At 41.2% G+C, this 21843-nt stretch overlaps 1 protein-coding gene across 3 annotated transcripts in view; it reads right to left on the reverse strand.

Annotated features, from left to right (window-relative positions):
* Positions 1-21843, reverse strand: part of LOC123982797 (dynamin binding protein) — a 49694-nt gene that overhangs the window by 1129 nt on the left and 26722 nt on the right. The window contains exons 1-13 of one of the 3 annotated variants that reach the window (XM_046068642.1): positions 18436-20318; positions 7077-7291; positions 6261-6360; positions 5701-5848; positions 4369-4386; positions 3182-3381; positions 2945-3075; positions 2721-2825; positions 2331-2459; positions 1904-2239; positions 1623-1811; positions 1318-1516; positions 529-1196 (exon numbers count right to left, since the gene is read on the reverse strand). In XM_046068642.1, coding sequence (XP_045924598.1) covers positions 529-1196; positions 1318-1516; positions 1623-1811; positions 1904-2239; positions 2331-2459; positions 2721-2825; positions 2945-3075; positions 3182-3381; positions 4369-4386; positions 5701-5848; positions 6261-6360; positions 7077-7291; positions 18436-20185 — 4188 coding nt within the window. In that variant the 5' untranslated portion in view covers positions 20186-20318. Of the gene's footprint in view, positions 1-528; positions 1197-1317; positions 1517-1622; positions 1812-1903; positions 2240-2330; positions 2460-2720; positions 2826-2944; positions 3076-3181; positions 3382-4368; positions 4387-5700; positions 5849-6260; positions 6361-7076; positions 7292-18435; positions 20319-21843 lie in introns of those variants that run through there. The other 2 variants (XM_046068640.1, XM_046068641.1) reach the window with 2 other exon arrangements.

A 21843-nucleotide genomic window follows, 5' to 3' on the forward strand; every position in this document is an offset into this window, starting at 1 on the left:
AAACAAATAAATAAAAAAATAAAGAATCCATTATTATATTGCGATATTCAATATATAAAAACAACATTAAAAATAATTCATATTAATTAACATGAATTAATTAACACAGACATAAAATCACCTTATAAAGTTGTCACAGGTAGCAGACACAGAATAACATTAGCACTTAATTGGAATCCTGTTTCTGGACACCTAACACATTTATGTCCAACATTCACTCTTCTTTTAGCTCTGCTTTTGGTCTCCACCAGCTGATGGAAATGTCTTGCTCTTTAACTGCTAAATGCACCACCTGGTGGTAGTGTCACTAGCACTGTGGCAAACAGCAATGCACCAAATTTCCCCAGGACTGTTTAATTTTTCTACAAACAACAACTCATGCCATCAGAATAATTTAAAAGTGTTTAATGTTAAATTAAAGTTCAACACAATTGTTACTTTATCACTTAATAAATTGTCTGCCCTTGTTTTGGTTTGGTAATGTCTGATTATACACACAAACACAAAAACAGTCAAACAAAATCTCACCTGATGACCATCTAATTCACTGTTGTGTTCTGGTTCTGGTTCTGGTTCTGGCTCCGGCTCGATGTAATCATCTCTGGAGTAAGCAGTCCTCTTCTGGCCAGAATTATCTCCATTTCTCCACTGGTATGAACTGTAGGTTTTGTCTGAGTGTCCATATCGTTGTGAGCGATTGTCTCTGAGTGAAGAATAAGAGTCTGTCTCCGAGAGGTCTGACATCTCCCTCTGGCTTCTGTGACTTGCATAACTTTTATCATACGTGTCTCTGTGCCGGTAAGAAGGCTCCTTGTCTCTGTGACTGGGAGGATTTCGTTGTGTTTGGTCTGAGAATTCCCTGCGGTTCGAGGGATTTCGGGGCGAGGTGCTCATGGAGTTGCTCTGACAGGCAGAGTCAGGGTTGGTTGCATCTCTGTGGTGACTCCTATGAGATGAGGCAGAGTCCAGAGACGGTTGTGGCGATGAATGACTGTGGGGCTGCGAAGTGGAAAAAGTGACGGTTGCCGTTTCCTGGTTAAAAGTCAGTGTGCTGCTGCTGTTTTGGCGGGAGAAAACAGGGGAGGAGCCGCCGTAGCCTGATTCATTGGACGATTGGCTCTCGATGGACACGTCTGACTGGCTCCTGCGTGGGTTGTAGGGTTTGAGAAAGGAGCTGTACACAAAACCCTTGGCGACTGCAAATTAAGACAAGCAAGAGAAGACATGGAAATATATATTATTGCTCCACCATTTTTCCTAAGAGATCAAAATATGTGTCTGATCTGTTAAACAGGTCTTGGAGTCCAAATTACTTACCTCCATTATCAATTAGCCAGCGGTTGTTGCTACCCATGGGGTCCTGCTGCTTGATTACACCCACAAGGTCTCCCTCTTGTATAGAAACGTCCAGATCCTGGGCTGCGTTGAAGTTTCTTTCTGCCTGGAAAAGTTTCTCAGGACCATAGAGTACCAGAAGTCCTGCACGGTGCTCATCTGTCTGCATGTTGCAGTTGGGCTAAAAGGACAAGGCTCATGGTTAGATCACCTTACAGCGGTGAAACTCCTCGTGCATCATTTATTAAAATATGCTATGGCACAAATGAGATGAGAGTTCAACTCACAGGTGCCTGCAGTTGCTTTTTAGGGGCCTGCTTCTCCAGAGTCTTCTTCTCGAAGGGCTTTTTTGCGGACGTGACTGGAGGCAGGTTCTCCGGGCAGAAGCTAAAGCCCTGCAGAAGTTGGAGAACTCGCTCATACTCTTCTTGGAACTGTGCAATCAGGTTGCTCTCTGTTCCAGCTTTGTTAGAAAACTGGAGATAAAAGGTAAAGAAAAAGCAAAAAATAGGTATACTGTACATAAATATTTATGAAAAAACACCCTCATAAACAAAGACAGACTCACAACGTGTAGGAGGGGCTTCAGCTCTCCCAGCGTCGTCTTCATGAAGTCTTTCTGAGCCTGAGAGAAAGCCCTCACACAGCCAGTAAACAGCTCCTCCGCCGCACCGTGGAACTTGGGGAGTTCGTCCAGAAGTTGGGCGTTGAGCGCCTCATAGTTGTTGCGTGCTGCCTGAAGCTCATCCTGGACACGGCGGTCCTTCAGGCGGTCGGCGCGCTCCTTGCAGTTGTCGTAGTCCAGCAGCTTGTCAAAGCGCTTTTGGATGAGTTTGTGCGGCCCGGCAAACATGAGGAGGAGCTGCGTGAGCGGGTTGACGACTAAGGCCTCCGTGCGCTCCTTCTGCTCGGGGAATGAGGGAGCGGGGTCAAAGATCTTTCCCAATGCACTTTTACATCAACTGAGTAAGGGTCAAGAGAGGAAGAGGACTTACAAATTGGGTGAACTGTTTGTCACTGATGCAGCGGTGAGCTCTCTGGAAGCGAGCGGGGTCGAGGATGCTGCGCTCTGTGTAGATGTCAGAGAAACTGATGGCTGCCAAGACATTCACAGACGCCGACTCCTGAAGAGATTTAAGAATTATTAAATGTATATTTTTATTACAGACAATGAAAATATGGCCCATGAAACATACTGTCATAAGTATATGATTAAGAACTTAATTACTTGCACACATCACAATTTTGGAAACACTTAATTTGCAATTAAAAATGGCATGAATCAGGCGAAGAAAGCATGTTTAATTTCAGGTTCTCATGTGGTGAAAACCGCAAAGACACTGAGTCATTGGAGTTTATCATGTTATAGTGGCAAATGTTCCTACCCTTATGTGTTGCAGGTACAAGGAAATGTCCCTGACAAAAGACTTGATGAGTCTCTCCTGTAGCCTGAACCTCTTCTCAGCATCATCAAATGCTTCGTCTTTAATCTGAGAAAAATGACAAGAGAGAAAGAGAAATCAGAAACGGCAAACACGTCTTTATTCACAACATTCAGGCAGTCTTCCCTCCACTTAGGTTAAGAACTGAACTAGGAGCAGTGTTGTACCTGGGGTGAGATTCCTGTGAGGTGCTTGAGGTGGCTGCTGACTCGGTTGGATTTTTTGATAATGGAGTGCATGCTCAGCTTAGAGATCTTGTCAATGAACGTCTCCTCGTCACCTTTCCTGTACTTCACCACTGTGAACAGCAGAGAGCGAGAGAGAGAGAGAACGGTTCAGACTGTGTACTGGACAAAAGTAGCAAAAGAAGACTAAAATCAACCAGGCTTTAAAGGTTCTTTTACCAAGGTCCTTCCTGCGCTTGTATTCGTTGATGTTTCCGTTGATCTCTTTGACGGCCTGCAGAGCCTGGGTCAGCTGGGGCCTGTCGTGGTGGCTCTCCGGCGTGGCCCCCAGCAGCTCCATCAGCAGCAGTGGGTAACGCATGACCCGCTGCACCGGCTTGATTAAGAAAGAGCCGAGGTTGATGTAATTTGTCTTCCCCCTGAAAAAAGTGACACAGACAGCAGACAGGGTTTGGTCAAAAAGGAAATACGAGAGAATGTGAAGTGTGAGAGAATCACACAGTCAGCAGTCCACCCACTATTACAGTCACAGCTATCGAATTACGATGATGAGAAAAGTTTATTCCCATGTTCATGTAACACATGTCTCTGTATCATGTGGATTGTATGATCCAATGATATGTATCCATCATCACATATACATACATATTCTGATGATGACCAATACAGTTTTTGGGAGACATTAAAGAACAGGAAAGGCACAATAAAAAAAACTGATTTGCTTAGTTGTAATGCAATCTAGAGGACAAATGAATTAAGCTGCAACAATTTAAATTGCACATTGTGGTTGTTAACTGCCAAAATATGATCTGTTGTCTGCATGGAAGCCAATTGCCAATATTTATTATAATATTATTACTTGCTATTGACATTTGTGGAGGAAAACACATGTAATTTCCCATGTTTAATGGTGTTTATGGTGGATATCTGGTTACCAGAGTTTCTCCTGACCAGCAAGTAAGAAGCGGTGAATCAAAAACATATCTTCTGTATCTTCATGATACAACATTCTCATGAAAATGAGAAAAGATACAATATTGACTACATCTGTTATTCTAAATTGCATTTGCTGTTTTTGTCCAGAAGATGGCATCAAATGTGTTACTCTGCCCATCCACAGAAGAGGAGGAGGAGAAGAAAAGGAGAACATGTTGAATTTTTTTGTTCACATTAGTGTACAGGATTCACATGCACATGCAAACACGAACACCAAAATATGAAGTCCATCTCAGTCCAGGGAAGGACAATGAGGTGGCAAAATTTTTAGAGTTTTCCACAGCACACACTTGGATTCTTTTTTTGCCATCACACAGGGTAAACACACACACAAACATGCACACGTAATTTCCAGGGGGGGTTAGTGACCAAAAGGCATGATTCTCATGCTGGAAATCATGACGACTTACCACTTGCGATATATGGCCCTGTTGAAAGGAAGGTTGGAAAGAGATAGAAAGATAACAAAAACAGGATTTATAAACCTCTGATACTTTCAGACTTTCATGTCCAATTTTCCCACAACTCTTAAATTCTGCAGAACTCAAAAGGAGGTATTTGCCTTTGCGTAGACTAAATCCTAAAGTCATTTCACTTCAACTTTGAAGCTCAATTCAACAGTCAAGCCAAATGCGCGCCCGGTTGTTATGGTTTTGTTTTGTGAATTCTCTCATAAAGCTGGACAGAGACCCAGTGCGGCAGTAAAACGTGGCAGGTTCTAGAAGGTGGCAGAACACATGACCTTTTTAAAGATGAATAGATTGAAACAGACACGCACACACACTTAAGAGTGTTGTTTTCCTGATGAGGCTAGCTATGGGTAACTTATAAAACGACTTGAAAAACTGTAAGTCAACAGAAAAAAAGCAACTGAAAACAACGTCAAGTCAATAACGTATTGGCAGTTTGCATAGTTTGAGCTGTACATTAAACATTTCTTCTTGGAAGCAGCACCCTTTTTTTCCCTTCTAAGGCTCTCGGTCTTACAAAACCTGTGTTTACCTTCAAACACAGATTGATGACTTTATTATACAGAAACAACAGAGAGTCACTGCAGGTATCTGAGTCACTGATGGTGAAACTAGACAGGTAAAACCAGATTGGGTGCATTATTTGAATGCTCCACATTACTGAGTGCTACAAGAACACTATGAGATGGAGCGTGCACACGGCAAGAGAGAGATAAAGGTGGCTTGAAATCTGCCTTTAGTTTTCTGTTAAGTGAAAACATGTCTCAGACTGAAAAGGTATTTCTTCTGTTTAAAAATTTACTGCGACTGCACTTCTCTATCATCACTTGCCCACGCATCACAGTTCAAAGTCTGCAAGAGAAACCCAGTCATAAATTAATTCCATGTGAATATCAGCTAACAGGAAACTTTACTGTAGTCTTGAACTCCATAACAACATGACAAAACATTTACTTGATGACGGTAAGACTCCATTTTAAAATTATTCTACTGAAAGACCCACTTAAAATACACACACTGTATCAGTACAGTTACTTTTTCACTTCCTACACAAACAATACATGAATAAAGCATTTTATAGTTAATGTTTTACTTTTAAAGTGTAAATTTGATTGAGGTGGCCACTCTTGCTTTGTTTTCATGCTTTTAAAAACACACAAACATGCACGTTTGTGGTAACTTGCGTGCAAAAGGTCAAACACACAGGTCAAAACTAAAAATTGTACAGTGACCCTTTTTCAGACCGTTTTTTTTGTCCTGTCAGTGACCCACCTCAGTCTCTCCAGACACTCCAACACGTGGCGCTGGATGCTTTCGTCTTTCTCGTAGCTCTCCAGCAGAGAGATGGCATCATCGTGGTTCTGGCAGTAGATCTTGTACACCTCCTCCAGCTCAGCTTTGAAGTCCAGAAATACCTTTCCTGAGAGCAGAGGGTACAGAAAGGTAAGGTCACATGCTCATTTAAAAAAGGGAAACAGGTGAAAGTCGGGAAAGTTGGTGCAGAGAGAAATCTCAACTGTTTGAGGGCAATACAACTTAACCTGTGACAATGATCTCTGTGGTTATTTTTTCTACTGAACACAATATCTCAAACATTACTTCACATTATTATCCTTCAGTTTACTTCCTGTAACGCTAGCTTTTTTCAAAATGTGTTCAAAGTCTTACTCAGCCAATAAAATTTGATCAGGTGACAGTTTATGGTTGAGACATGAATAAAGTACATGTACAAGTAGCATGTAGAAAGAAGCCGCCTGATTGGACTGTGGGCAAAGTGTGGGAGAAATTTTATAAGATATACTGTATGTATCTTTTAAAAAGTGGCATATTACCTATAGAGTCTGTTTCCTGCAGTGTATCAAACAGGCGCTTTGACAGGTCGATCACAGAGCCAATGTTGCCAAAGAGCCCATCAAAGTCCACATTCTTCACCTTTAGGAAATGCAGATAGAAAGTGTTAAAACAGTGATAAACGTTCCTCTGCGCTGTTGACTGATACACATGGAGCTAAAAACATTAGTATCCTGTTTGTGAGTGCTTTTTTTGGAGTGTCTTGGTAATGTTTTGCTTATGTAACACATAAAACACAATGTCTTTGATTTGGAAAATAAGGGAAGCCCATATCTCGAAATACCTGATTATGCTAGCTGGAGTACTCAGAGACAAACTGGAATACTGTTGTAGGTAAACACTTTATCTAGGTTTCTGATCACTCTCTGCTTTGTTCACAGGTGCCGCCTCCACTCAAGTAATAGTTCAGTAGTAGTTGGTCAGTAGAAGAAAAAGTAAAATGACTACCCATGTTAGCTGAATTAAAAGTGAAAGTTTCACCGTGCTCTCACGGTCCTACACTGAATTACCTATTTGATAAAGAAAATAAATCCGGCAAAGGGGTAAATGCAGCAGAGTCCAGGCAGTCAGAAATGTATACTCAGTATACTGTATACAGAGAGATGAATAACCAGGTTTCTCTACAGTAAGTTCCATGTAAACGTCATATCCCAGCCTCCAAGCTATGACATAAACATACTTACTTTGTTCCTTCTATTTATTTAAGCGGTCTTTAAGTTTGTCTTGTATTTACCAAGTGCTTCTCTCGACACCCGGACATGGTCGAGTTCAGCAGCACAATATTTACATCCCGTTACCTGTTTCTTCTGCAGAGGCATGATGATCTCCTCGACACACATCTCCAGGTCTTTGATGTAGTCCTTCTCCGTCTGCAGCAGCTCCTCGATCACCTTTGACCTTTTCTCCATCATCCTCAGCGTGGGATCCTCTGTGCCCATGCCGGCGGCGGGGGTGGAGTCCGGGATCGGGATGGAGTCCAGGGGTTTGGGTTGGGACGACAAGAGTGTCATCTCTGGAAAGCCAGCAAAGGAGACAGATTTAGCTCCGTCTGAAGTGAATTGAAAACATCTTCAAATTTATTGTAATATTTTTGATTAAACAGCATTTAAGACAAATCAATTAATTTCATCTCAAAAATTTATCAATTTCTGCACATTAATAGCCATGAAACTGGGTTAAACACAAAGCTTGTTCTGGCTAAAAAAAAAAAAAGTGACACAACAGGGTTATTCTAAAGATGACAAAAAGGGAAAGAACAAACAGAAAATGTTCACAGCCCATGTGTCTCCATTCATTGTATCCAAATATACTCCTGCCTGCCCACCCACCCAGTCCGCCCATTTACTCTCTGTCTTGTCTGACTAGCTTTTGATCACTGTCTCTGCCATCACTCTCTGGGGGAGCCTGGGACTGGAGGGAGAGCCCCTATCATGCACCACTGCGTTTTATGAATGGACCCAAAACTGGAGTGGACTCAGGCTCTTTGTGTGTGGCACAATGGCCTGTGACAGTAACTACAGACAGGCTCTCAGGGATCGGACAGATATTAAAAGACAAGGCAGTTAGAGGGGGCCGAGGGAGGAGAGATAACAGTACTGGAGAGTGATGATACATGTAGTCCAATATCTAACACACAGAGTTGGGCTGGATACAAAAATATATCTGCTATTTGTCTCTTTAAATACTCTAATAAAAACGAAAAGTGACAATGAATTAAATCACACTAACAAGCATTGTTTGTGTATCCAAAGCCTGATACAGCTTATTCCCCTGTGCCATAGACCTCCATTGTCATCCAAAAACTATTAAAACCATATTAATAAGCTGCACTGTGGGACGTGCTGAGATGTTCCTTCATTACCATGAATACGGGTACCATGGTTTATTTGAAGTCGAATCCCACATACACCATCCTGCTGCTGTAAATACACACAAATACGCAGAAAATAGTTGCTAAAAGGATGTACTGACAAAAATATGTTTTTTTGTTTTCTGTTCATCTGTTTTTCCGTTTTGGTTTTAAAACAACAACATACAAAAAAGACTTGTTTTTTTAAATTCAGTTTTGAAACGAAATAATCAAAGAACAAACCATACACAGATTAAAGTCTTTCTCAACCAATAAAAATGGTTCAAAGTACAAAGTACAAAGCACAGCATGTAGAATGCCACACAATTAGACTGTGGGTGAAACAATTACTTTATATGATATGTAGCTCTTAAAAACCTGGCTCCTTACCAACAGGGACTGCTCTGAGGTTACTAAGTATGATGACATGGACTACTACAATGTTGGTTTTGGTCTTTTCATGGATTTATTGGCAATAACAAAACTATATATTATTATCCTTTAAGCATGACTGCGAGATGTTGTGGAGGAAAAGCAGCAGCATTTACTTTGCACTATAAATTAGAGTCACATATTCAGAGTGGATCAGCCAGATATTTCGAGGAACACTGATTAAAGATCTGATGCAGAAAGTGCTGCGTTGTGTTAACGGATGAGGGTGATGTCACCCTTGCTACTCGAGCAGATGCTGTCGGAGGCTAATGACGTTAACTCTGCTTACCCTCGCACTTGCAAATACTTGTATGCTACACGCACACAGCCAGACTGCTGCAGAATCACAGTTTTGCTTAAATCACAGTTACATCCATTTGAAAACTTATTTCCTAAGTGGGACCACTTACCATGACAAATACCTACTTCTCATGAGAGTATTAAGCTAAGATCAAATATAGAGCCTTGCAAAACTTGACTGCAAAGTTTTTACATTTTGAGTCAACCATTTCAAATACATTATACACTGCTCAAAAAAATAAAGAGAACACTTAAACAACACAATGTAACTCCAAGTCAATCACACTCCTGTGAAATCAAATTGTCCACTTAGGAAGCAACACTGATTGACAATCAATTTCACATGCTGTTGTGCAAATGGAATAAACAGGTGGAAATTATAGGCAATTAGCAAGACACCCCCAAATAAAGGAGTGGTTCTGCAGGTGGTGACCACAGACCACTTCTCAGTTCCTATGCTCCCTGGCTGATGTTTTGGTCACTTTTGAATGCTGGCGGTGTTTTCACTCTAGTGGTAGCATGAGACGGAGTCTACAACCAATACAAGTGGCTCAGGTAGTGCAGCTCATCCAGGATGGCACATCAATGTGAGCTGTGGCAAGAAGGTTTGCTCCATCCACCACAGACTGTCCAGGAGTTGGCGGATGCTTTAGTCCAGGTCTGGGAGGAGATCCCTCAGGAGACCATCTGCCACCTCATCAGGAGCATGCCAAGGCGTTGCAGGGAGGTCATACAGGCACGTGGAGGCCACACACACTACTGAGCCTCATTTTGACTTGTTTTAAGGACATTACATCAAAGTTGGATCGGCCTGTAGTGTGGTTTTCCACTTTGATTTTGAGTGTTACTCATTCAACTATGTAAAGAAAGGAGTATTTAATGACATTATTTCATTCATTCAGATCTAGGATGTGTTATTTTAGTGTTCCCTTTATTTTTTTTGAGCAGTGTATGTTGTGAATTGTCTGATCCTTGGGACACCTGCCTTTTGTCTCCCTCCCACCCTGACCTCATTCCCATCTCTCTCCCCTCCCCTCTCTCTCTTCACGTGAGTCAGATAAAGCTCGACTAAAGGAGCTTTTCTCACCGCTTGCGCCGTGTCGCCCTGCAGCATCCGCCGATGCTGCTCTGCCAACATCCAGCTCTCGAGCATTCCCCCACTGATGAGAAACTAGGTTCACTAATGGGTTTTAAATGTGAACACAATGCAAAGAGAGACAAAGACTTAAATTAAGAATTTAATTGGAAACAATTGGCTTATTCCCATGTTTGCATGTTTGATCCTCTACTCACACACACCAACATCATGTGCTCCACTTCACATGCTTAAATACGGGGTCATTTCCATCATAACCAACCTGTGAAACCGCATGACCAGATTTTGACCCACTTCTATGGAATTCCACTTTTTTTTGTCCTGTGAAGTTTCATAGAAAGAGGCTACAGGCATTTTACACTTGTTTGCACAATTGTACACACACACACACACACACACACACACACACACGAGGCTTGAAATGCTTAAAAGTACAATTCATTCATTTCAAATACAATGTACAGCAACACTGCCATTCAGTTGTTAGTGATCGAGAATTTATTCCAAAATATTCTACGTTTGATTGAATATGAAGGAAACACATTAAGTGCCTTGCCTAACACACACTCACAGGTGCCCATGACGTTAGCTGTAACATAAGAATCTCGGCATGTGGAACAGGATCTGCCTTTGTCACTCAGTCCGCAGCAACAGGTAACACCCACATAACTATCACTTAGTGTCTACTGAATCACACAACTGTGACCGGATGCCAGCAATCAGAGAAGCTAATCACTTAGTAGACACAAAAACATGCTGCTGAAAACCTTAATATGGCATCAAGTGTTCAAAATATAGTGTTTCATGAAGTATTAATCACAATAAAACGATACCACAAATTGTTCCCCCTTGTTGGGAATGTTTTTCAGGTGTCATTCGATTTTAAATCTGCTGTTCTTTCATTACAGTAAAGCTGCGGTCTGTCTGCAAACACCTGTTGATCAACATATACAACCAACAGAACACAGACAGACCTGTTTCTGAGAGGAACAACTGCTATGTGACTTTACAAAAACAAAACACCTCTATAGCTTATACTATACTAAATCAAATAAGGTGTGTGTTGCATTTTCTGGACAGAAATCACAGTACTGTTCTCATTATCTTGCCATGCCATGAAAACATTTGACAGGTTTGGTCATTATGTGCTGCATACAGTAAGTCTTGGGTGTAAACAGTATATTTAAACACACACACACACACTGTAGAATTGGTGTGACACGAATGCAACTGGTTATCGAATGATCAACTCTTTATGGGGAGCGAACATCCAGGGAAAACAGGGGTGATGGTTCTGCAGGGGGCTCGGGATGTCTGTACAGAAACTCGGCAGCATGAGTGTTAGTAAATGACTTGCATTCCAATGGTGACCTGGTTCCACATATTAGAGGGTTTGGAAAATAAAACAAAGAGGCTGCCTATGTAATCTCTTGGAGTATACAGGCTTATGGGTTATATGGGCTAATGAAGGCAGAGACACTGTGGCCCTTTGATTCTCTCCCTTCACTAAATATCTCCCTATCCAAATGAAAAAGCATTTTATTAATTTGATTAATGGATTGTCATCTGATTCTTTATTAATCCTTTTCTGATAAAAAAGTTTAGAGTAAAGTTCTATAGAATTATGTTGGTTTTACTGCCTTTTATGGAGGAAAAACTGAGCTACTGCATATATACAGGAAATTTCACACAAATGCAAATAACAAAAATATAAAGAAAGATTCCCCTATTTAAAACTCATTTGAACACAAACTCAGAGATTTTGTGTCCCAGCTTTAAGTCACTGTGTGTAATGCAGACATCAACAGGTGGAATCAGTATCGTATACAAAGTATAGTAGATTCACAGAGTCCAGTAAAACCTGGAGCAGCTCTTTTTACATCTGAACATGTTCCAGATTTGGGAAGCTTTGGAGATTTACTCACTATAACCTGCTTCTTGGAACAGGAGCCTCAACGCTTCACAGGAATCAGACAATTTGTAAATGGTTTCCATTTGGAACCACTTCTCGATTTCATTACGACACCTTATGAATCATTGTAGTTACAAATACACAGCAGACTGGATTACTGGGACAGTCACAACAGGGAGTGTCCTTAATAGCACTATTAAATGACGTGCGCCAGACAACATCTCTCACTATACTGCACCCTCTACCTTCTCAGTATGACTACAGTCACAGTCACACCTGGATGCATTAGCATAGGTCATTAAGGATTTAACAAAAAAAACAAGTTAGAGGAAATAAGGTGCCACAAACAAATAACAGCTTAGTCAGAACACATGGCTGAAAGGCCCAAAGATTACGGAGATGGTGACTTAGTGTTGCTGGGGTGAATTCATGAGTATCGCATACTCCTACACTGATTTATGGTTCATATGTATTGTCTCATTTGTATGAAAACCAGTAATGTATGTTTTTCAGCTTTCTTTTGCTTAGTTTGTTTTGCAAGTTGGACCTAACCCAAAGAGTAAGACGCCCTTGGACATTTACCTCTTTACTTTAATGCGTGCAATGATGCTCATAATATTCGTTAAAATTTTAATTTGGTATCACAGAAAAACAGATTTGGTGCTACAATCTCCATCTGGGATTGGTTTAAGTTTTGGAAAGGCGAAAAATAGATCAATGAATGGCATGTTAATGATTACAGATTTAATTTTACAGTCCCTTATTAATGCCTTTCTACCATATACTCAAAAAACACACTGGTGACATTGACACCATTCACTGGTGCGTTCCTTCCATAGCAATAGATTTTCACACGGACAAAAAGAGAGCGAGAGAGAAGATGATGAGGTTTCACCCACCTGCTGCTCGCAACTTTCTTCAAACCACTTCAAAAACAAGCCCACACCCCCACCACATACACATATAATGGTTCAAACAACACCACCCATTCTACGATAGTCCATTGTCAATCTGAAGTCCAGCTCCTGAGCCTTGTAGAGGACTGCGCGTCCCGCTGCAAAAATTCCCATTCCAGAAATCCAATTACCATGAGAATGGATGGGAACCCACCATCATTAAACACAAACACGCACACACACCAGGGAAGACACCCCTCTGGCAGACAATAAAACCTGGAGCTGGACTTTGTGCTGCATGAACAGATGTCCTGCTTCAACATGCTATGTCCCAAATCCATACCACAACCGTCACAGTATACTGTGTTAGCAGCAAGATACCGGCTGAACCCATTTTATACAAACAGGAATTGATATAATACGTGTGATGTTGGATGTGAATCAAACTGCAACTTTGAAAGACTACTGCAAATGAATCGTCACAAAGAGACAACTAAATGTCTCTTGTGTTGCTTTTCTTTGTTTAAAATATATTTTACAGCTGTTTTACAACCACCCACAACATTTAACATGTTTTTCTGCTGTTTTCCTCCCCCATTTACCCTCACATTGGTGGGTGTAAAGACATGACTACATACACCAAACCTGCTTAGGATTAGTATGTAGTATGGGAGTGGGACAATTTCACAGTTGTGACCTGATGTACTCATGCTACATCTCAGCCTATTTTACAGTTGCATTGCTAGATCTGGCATGACAAAATTCTTTTCTGTGGATAACAACATATCCTGAATGACCCAGAATCACCCCTTGTTGATCTGCTCGTGCCTTTTCTCCCTTTTTAATGCTGCACTTTTCTTTTCCGAGTTGTAAAGTCGCATGAACAAAGACAAATGTACCTACAGGTACAAATGAAGTAACCTGAACCTGAACTTTGGCTACTGTAAGATTTCTTAGGGGTCATGCTGAGTAGGACAGGTCCAGCAAAATATATTCCAGTTCTGTGAAGACTCTGTTTTGCGTTTCACAGTCTACTGACACCTGACTCTCCCTCTGACAGGCTGAATCCTATCAAAATTATGATGCCTAGATTCAACATATTCCTCTCAACCCTCCCAAGTTAGTTTGCAGTTATATATTTTAACTCTTTTATATAATCTACCATACAAGTAATCTCAAGAATAATCTTTATTTTTTTTCTCTTTAGAAATTACTTTGTAGCAAATCCAGTTTTTAACGTAACACTCCTCATATACTCTTCACAGTGTGTAGTCAGCGTGCTACACTAATAGCCGTGCAAAGTCAAAAGTTTGCCCCGAACAAAGCGCTTTAAGGTCAGACACAATCAATGCTGTGTGTTTTTCTGCTCCAGAGTTCACAGCAGAACGCACAGTCGCCATGGCAACACAAATAGCGGGGGCCCTACTTCATATCATGCCAAGTTTTGGAGAGCAGGGTGGGGCTTTGCTGAAGTAATCACACGGGCAAGTCTGTGTGAGTGTGTGTTCAGACATGAAGTGTACTGGAGAATAAGTTCACACAAGCTATACTAGCAACAGTATTTACCTAAAAACATGCAAGCCAGGACTAGCAATTCATACTGGATGTTTTAAAAAAACAAAATCCATGACGCTGGTAACTGGCAGAAGTTATGAGAGCACAGGGAATGTAAGCATTAAAAAGGGCTTCAAACTGTTTCCCTTTCACACATTCACTTTTGTGTTAACTCCAAATACATTGCTTTGTAGAAAAAAAACACAATCTTAAATTTTCTTATTGAATCATCCATTTGAGTAAGCATGGGGGCTTTTGTTTGGCTACACCCCCAGCCTTTTGTCCAGATTTGTACCAACAACTGTCACACCAGGTAGAATGTCACTTAAAAATGGAGAAAGGGGAGTTTATTCAGTGACATGCCATCTTGTTTATCTCTTTTAGGGGTCCTATGTCAAAAGGTCACATTCCTGCTCCTGGCAGAATTGCACAGCAACCTTGTATGTAATACTGCTGGGAGTTCCTGGTAATTACGACCCCTCCCTTCAAATTACACAAGTCATTTTAAAAGCAGGTCGTGTGCTGATACATGTAGCATTCAGAATGTGATTTTCTCCAGACCTAATCCTGTGTTTAGTGTCCGCTATCGGACACCAAGATATACAACTCTTCTTGTTTCCAGGTGGATAAGGCTGCAGTCTAATTAACAAGTTGAATAAATAAATTGCTACAATGCTGCATGGGAAATGGGACCAAGATTGTGATCTCTGGCTTCCCTGGAATTTCTCATTTCGTCTCATTTCTATATCCAATTACTTCAAGAGACCATCAGTTTTGCATATGTGCAGAGCACGCATCAAGAGGAAACAAAACCATCAAGTGAGGGACCTACTTAACTAAAAAGCTGTAACTTCGTCAAATTAATGGAGAAGGAGAGGACAATGAATCTATTAGGTCCCAACGCTGCTGTGGTGATAAAACACTGGTGCGACAACATAGTATAAAAAAAAAAGAAACATTTGAGGAAGGAAAACCAGTCAATCACAATACATTTTCTCCCGTTTCTACATGTTTACAGTCTGACTATTGCCTAAGAGACAATTGCATGCGTGAGAAAATTTCCTCCTTCCAGACAACCTGTGTGTGAGAACTGCCTTGAGACTTTGAGATGACTGAACTAGCTGCATTATATCTGTTGCGAATTTTAGGACAAGTAAAAACAAGGATGTGCCTGAGGACTTTAAGAGTTTTCCCACAATGAAAACAAGGGTGATGAAATGTTTTCTTTATATTCCTTAAAATACCACACCACATTTAACAAATTACTCTTATAGACAAAAGGTAAGCTTCTTATTGTAAACAATCAACCAAAATTGGATTTTATTTTGCTCTGTGCAACTGTAATATTTAATAAACTAAACTAGACAAACACAAACTAGATTATAAGGCTTGCAATTGCTCTAAAATGAAACCAGCATTAGTAATTATCTCAATAACTTTAAATAATAAATAAATTTAAAATGATAACATAAACTGATATTGGAAATGCAAGTGGTGAAGTGGCTTTGTTTATACAGCCAGTGTTTGAGATTGGCACCTTATTTACTTTACAAGCGTCTTCAAGAGTCTTCGCCACTTTAGCACAGAGGACAGTAAAATAATCACTCCATGTATGTAAATAAATTAGTTCCCAGAGCTAATGTCACGACGGCCAAGATCAATATCTTTACCTACTGTGCCAGTTAGTACACACCAAATATAACAACTGCGGAAGCTTTTACCACAAAGTTTCATGTAAGACAATATCAGGATGACAAATATTGGGAATATAAAACTCCTTGTGCAGCAAATCTAAACTTCTTCCACTCTGATAAGACAAGGATTATTGTGAAACTCAACTTTAACAAATGTTAATGAAAATAAAGTGTACTGGCCTGCTGACTTATTTGCTTGCCAGCAGTGAGATAAGACGTATTTAGAGCAATTTTGTGTGGACGAACTGAGATCCTGTCCAAAGATTTTCTGTCTTAACTCCTAACTCCCCCAACCCCACCTCCGTCCCGCTTCCCACCAATGGTAGCAACTCCTAAAGGATTACAGAGGACAACACAGAATACGCTGGATGACGTCAAGTTACTCACACACAGACACTGTCCCTACAGCAGAAGACATTTTTTTAAAGTTCAAGAGTGAGTCAATAAACAGAAATCCGGGTGCATATTTACACCATTTTTACAGGTTTCAAACAATAAGCAGGTTTAAGGCAAACTGTTAAGCTATCTTAACAAATAAATAAATAAATAATCTATTCCTGCAAAAAACACCAAAACACACACATAAAGTTCATAATAAAAATCATAACTAGCCCTATATCATGCATGTCAGATGAAAGCAGCTGCTGTTCACTAGGCTCAGTTCAGTTTTTTAGATCCAGAGACTGGTCTAGCATCTAATACTGGATTACTGAGAACAAAGACCCTTATACACGGTCAAGGCCCATCTCAAAAAGCCACGACCGTCACCTCACTGTCACTGAATCACGGCGTAAGCCCAATAAGCACTGCAACAATACGGCCTAATGTTTTTAGCCATGCAATCAAATGCTTTACTCAGGGCAAACCCCTGACAGAGCCAAAACAGTTTAACAAGATTAAAGAATGACAAGACACTGCAGAGGCAAGTGTGCATGTGTGTGTGTTTTGAAAAATGGCGTCATCTCTCAATTGAGCCTCCAAGGTCCCAGCGTGCATGTGCACACAATCAGACGAACACACTCACAAGTATCAGTCTAGTTATGCAGTGAAGGAGTCAGGCTAGTACTGGCCACCGCCTGGCACCAGACAGACCCCCACCCTCCACTCACCATGCTGACGCTAGGGATTAATACTTGGACTCCCAAAATGGATGTGTGGTGGGGGCTGATGTGGACTATGTGTGTGCGGCCGTGCGTGTATGGCTTGTATGTGTGTGAGTTTGTAGGTGACTGGGGGAGGGGCCGTGGTGCGCCACCTGCTTCTTCTCAGACACAATGAAGTGAGCAGAAGAGTGCTCTCTCTTTCTTCGATTCCTCATGAAACACACTTGTGCACAAACAAACGCACACACGTTCCGCTACTTTCTGATGTTGTATTAGTTGTTTTTTGTCTTTACAAAGCATATTTATCAGTATGCCCGAGTGAACCCCAATCATCTCAACACGCCATGTTCACTTTGTTACAGGTGATGACATCATTGTCATAACGCTGGGTATTTAACCTCAGTACTGTTGGTGACAACTTTGAGTGTCCTACATTTTTTGGATTTGGTAATGTTTTGCCTTTCTACTTTTAATACATGACTTACAAAGTCCAAAGTCTGGTTATAATAAGAAACCTAACCTGACTGTCCACAGAACGTGATGTGTTTTGTAATATTTAGGCCGAAATGTATATAGTAAATAAGGATGTGGTTTATAGAACATGCTTGAAATTATCTTTTAAACATAACCACTTCACTTGCCATTAATTCTACTACTCTATAGATTGACCCTGATCCTAGAGTGTATCCCTGTCTGAAGAAAACAACCAAGACAATGAAAGACTAACCATTCAGTCATGCAAGTACCAAACAGACTAGTAATGGTTGCGCATAGCATCAGTGATGCACAGTACGGCAGCAAACAGAAAAAATACTGGGAAAAATTATGACAACAAAAAACCAAGAGCCCACAAAACCTGTTATGCAGGTTCTTACGCCTACAAATACCTGACACTTTACTTTCTTGTGAGATAAGTGAAACTCTCTCTCTCTCTCTCTCTCTCTCACACACACACACACAGATTCCAGCACACACTTCTCACAAGGAGGAGAGACTGGCTGGTCAGCACTTTCAAGCCCCCAGCATTGATTAGAAGAGCACATCTGGCGGTCACCAATGAGCGAAATGAGACACCAAATACTGTCGACCTCTCCACCCTCTTATCTACATGGGTTGCAACTAACAAGAACTGATGCCAACCATATGTCCTCTTTTATTTTTCAAGATCTGTTTAGTAAAGTGGAGTTGTACCTGACTCTATTTATGAATTATCGACTGGTCTGAACCCTCTAAAAAAATTTGTAGAAATGACCACACAAACACAGAGAAAATAAAGCATATGGAAGACATTCTCTTACATATTAATATCCTTGTGTTTACCTTGTTTTTGTTTCCTTGTAGTGGCAAACTTGGAGTTTTGCAGGGAGCTTGGAGCTGTCTTCCTATAGAAGCTGTTACGATCTAGTGAGCCCACATAAACAGGCTTGCGACCCCGTTTTGAACCAGTGTTTCCATCACTCAATTCATAGCCATTTTCCTGCTCTACACTGTGTCGGTATATAACGGGATCCTCAAAAGAGCGCATTTCCCTGAGGAACTTCTGGTTCTGCTGCTCAACCCATTCCTCACAGTGTGTCTTGCAATCTTTTTTAGGGTATTCCTCATATGGCGAATCTACAGATATTGAGCGTAAATCTTGATATCTATTTCGAGGCTTGTAGGGGGAACATTCCCTTTCTCTGGATTCATAGTAGTCTTCATCATCATAGTCATAGTGGTCCACAGTCCTCCACTCATTGTGGTCCTTAGCTCTGTAGTGGTCCCTCCTTCTGTCGTTGTAGTGCTCATCTCTCCTCTCATCACCTGTGTCCTTGTCCCCGTTATAGTAGTCCCTCTCCCTATAACCACAGTGCCCGTCCAGCTCAGAGCCATACTGGCCCCTTCCTTTACTGGTGTGAGTTTCCTCACCCCTTCGATTATAGACACCCCTGTCTTTGTAGTTATTTTCTCTGCGGTCAAATCGATCCTCTGCATGCCAGTCATAAGAATGGTCATTACGTTTTTGCTGATCGTAGTAGCGGTTGTCCTCTCTACGCTGGTAGGATTCCTTTTCTCTATAGCGAGGTCCATTTTTAGAGTCATAATAATCCTTATCATGGTCATAGCTGTGATCACTGTCCCTGTAATTGTCTCTGCGAGCATAGGTGTCTTTATGATCATAGTAGTCTTCATACTCACTGTTGTAACTGTCATGTTCTCTGAGATCATGTTTACGTTGTTTTCTGCTGTCAAAATACTGCTGCTCTCGGTCGTCATATTGCTCGTTGTATTTCCCGTCATTATGATCCTTATGCCTGTATTTGTCCTTGTGATTATACTCCTCCAAGTCTCTGTGACTCCTATAGCCACGTCCAGTTTTATGGTCATTTTCCCTGACCCTATCATTTCTTCTTCTTCTGTCTTCGTCCAATTTAGCATACCCCTCTTGAGTTCTAGAGTCATTACTTTCTTTTTCTTGTGGCACTCTGCTGTAGTCCTGTTGTCTGTTATCCTCAGGTCCTTGGTAAAAACAATTTTTGCCCTTCCATTCAGATATCCTCACATCTAGGTGACCATCATGTGAACCAGGGTGGAAGTAACCGTCCTGGCCTTGATGCCTCTTCTCTCTGAAAGCTTCCTTCTGCTGGTCCCCTTGTTCCCAACTGGGTTGGTAGCAGACATTGCCCTGTCTAATTTGGGCTTGGTGCTCCCATTGTCCAGGCCAAGGAGCTTGAACATGCACTTGAGGCAGTACTGGCCCACCTACAGGCCCCATCATGCCACCATGTAGTGGTACAGGGCAGCCTGGAGCTGGAACTGGGTCACCAGGACCTGCTACCATGACTGGTGAATGTGACTGTCCAAGAGGAACTGCTCCATATCCAGGATATCCAACCTGTTGCTGTTGAAGCTGCAGTTGGTGTATTTGTTGAAACTGTTGCATATAGGCCATCCTCTCCCTCTCTCTGGCCCAGCCAGCATCCCCAAGCTCCTCCACACTCTTCCCTCTCCTTATCGGGGCACCAGACGCATAGGCCAAATCCATTGGACCAAGCATGACTGGGTTGCCATAAACCACCGGGCTCTTCATGGCTCTTGTTGTTTATATCAGCCTACCCCTTGCTGATTCAGTATCCTGTTCAGCGTGGCTTATTCCCTTCTTCCAAAGTCCTGCATTCCATAACAAAGCGCTGTGGGAGACTCCACCTGTCAGGCATACTGTCTGTTAACTCCCCTACTTGTTTTCTCTGTCTCCTCTCCACTGTCTTAGCAGGACTGCCTGGCCCAAGCACCTCCCAGCCCTCAGTGTAACCGAAACGTACCCTCCCCGTAGCTATCTCAGCGAATCGTGGAAGGAGAAGGGGGGTTGAGTTATTGAAGGAGGGGCCTCTTTGAGTTAATGATTCAGTGGAGTCACATGAGTGGAGGATTAGCCCAACAGCACCTCCCATTGTTTCAATTGGCCAGGATCTCTGTTTGCAGGAAACCAGTCTGCCTAAAGATTTTTTTGAGGGAAAATGGAGAATAACTTCACAGTCTGATTCTGAGGGGATTCAGACTTTGGCACCAAATGTTTTTGTTCACTGCCATGAACAATCCTCCATCCTTCCGTGTATCCTGTTTTCTTTGTTTTTGCTTTCCTGTGGGTTTCACTGCTATGCTCAACAGCAGCCTGTAGTGACAAAAGCAATTACGCTACTCATTCCTATCAGTGTATACAACCACTTCTAGCTTTCATATTCTAAATTTCAACACTGGTGTAAAGGACATGTTATTTGTGGTTAAAGAGAAAGTGAGCAAGAACTGACCCGTCTGTCAGTTTGGCCCTACATTTCACGAAGGAGCAATCATTTACATGTCATTTTGTTTGAAAAAAAGTTTCTTTTGGAGTATCGACTGATTGAAAGATGAGTGTTAAGTACAAAACAAGTGAAAGGAAAATATCTAAGTAAAGGATAGTTACTGTATTTGGATATTTAGAGCGAGTCAATGAGTATGGAGAGGGAAAGATTTTTGAGCGTACACAGCCTGATTAGGCTACTAAAAAGTAGCTGCTGGTGTGTACAATGAGCTATTGTTGAAGATTGTCCCTAATCTCAGAAGACACATGATCTTTTTAGTGTGAGAAAAAAAAACTCAGGCCTATTCATAAAGCTGGAGTAGAATCTATCCCCCACCCCCTTAACTCTCCATGAAAGAGGCAGGCACTAAAGGGACAGGTTTAAAGGACTTAAAACTCAAGTGCACATAGTATATGGACACACGTGTGAAATGTCAATTTACTGTAATCAGAAGCTTGTGAAATCCAGTTTCTGGTTTGATTAAACTGGTGTCAGCTTAGCCCAGCCTAGATAAACAGGGAAACCAGAAACATGGTGGTCAATAAAAGTAGAGTTTTAACTTGAATAAAATGCTTTCCAAAAAATCTAATTTGGGGAAACAGGGAAGAGCCAAAGTGACTAAAATGACACAAGCAGAGATACATGTAAAGGAAGTCTTTAGATGTATACAATACAAAATATCCACTTACTGGATGATTTTATTTTGCATCTTTTTTGTGTCTTGTTTACTAAAAAACAAGTGAAAAGTAATCATGTTTGATTCCAATTACATTTAGTTAAATTGCTTTGAAACAAGACATTATTTAAGGGGTTTGACAGGATTTATTTTCTTTGTTTTGTAAAGAAAACACATCACAGTGTGTGTAGTACACAGGCCAAAACCTATAATGTACACAGGCAGTTTCAC

Source organism: Micropterus dolomieu, linkage group LG14 (assembly GCF_021292245.1).
Source record: "Micropterus dolomieu isolate WLL.071019.BEF.003 ecotype Adirondacks linkage group LG14, ASM2129224v1, whole genome shotgun sequence".
NCBI lineage: Eukaryota > Metazoa > Chordata > Actinopteri > Centrarchiformes > Centrarchidae > Micropterus > Micropterus dolomieu.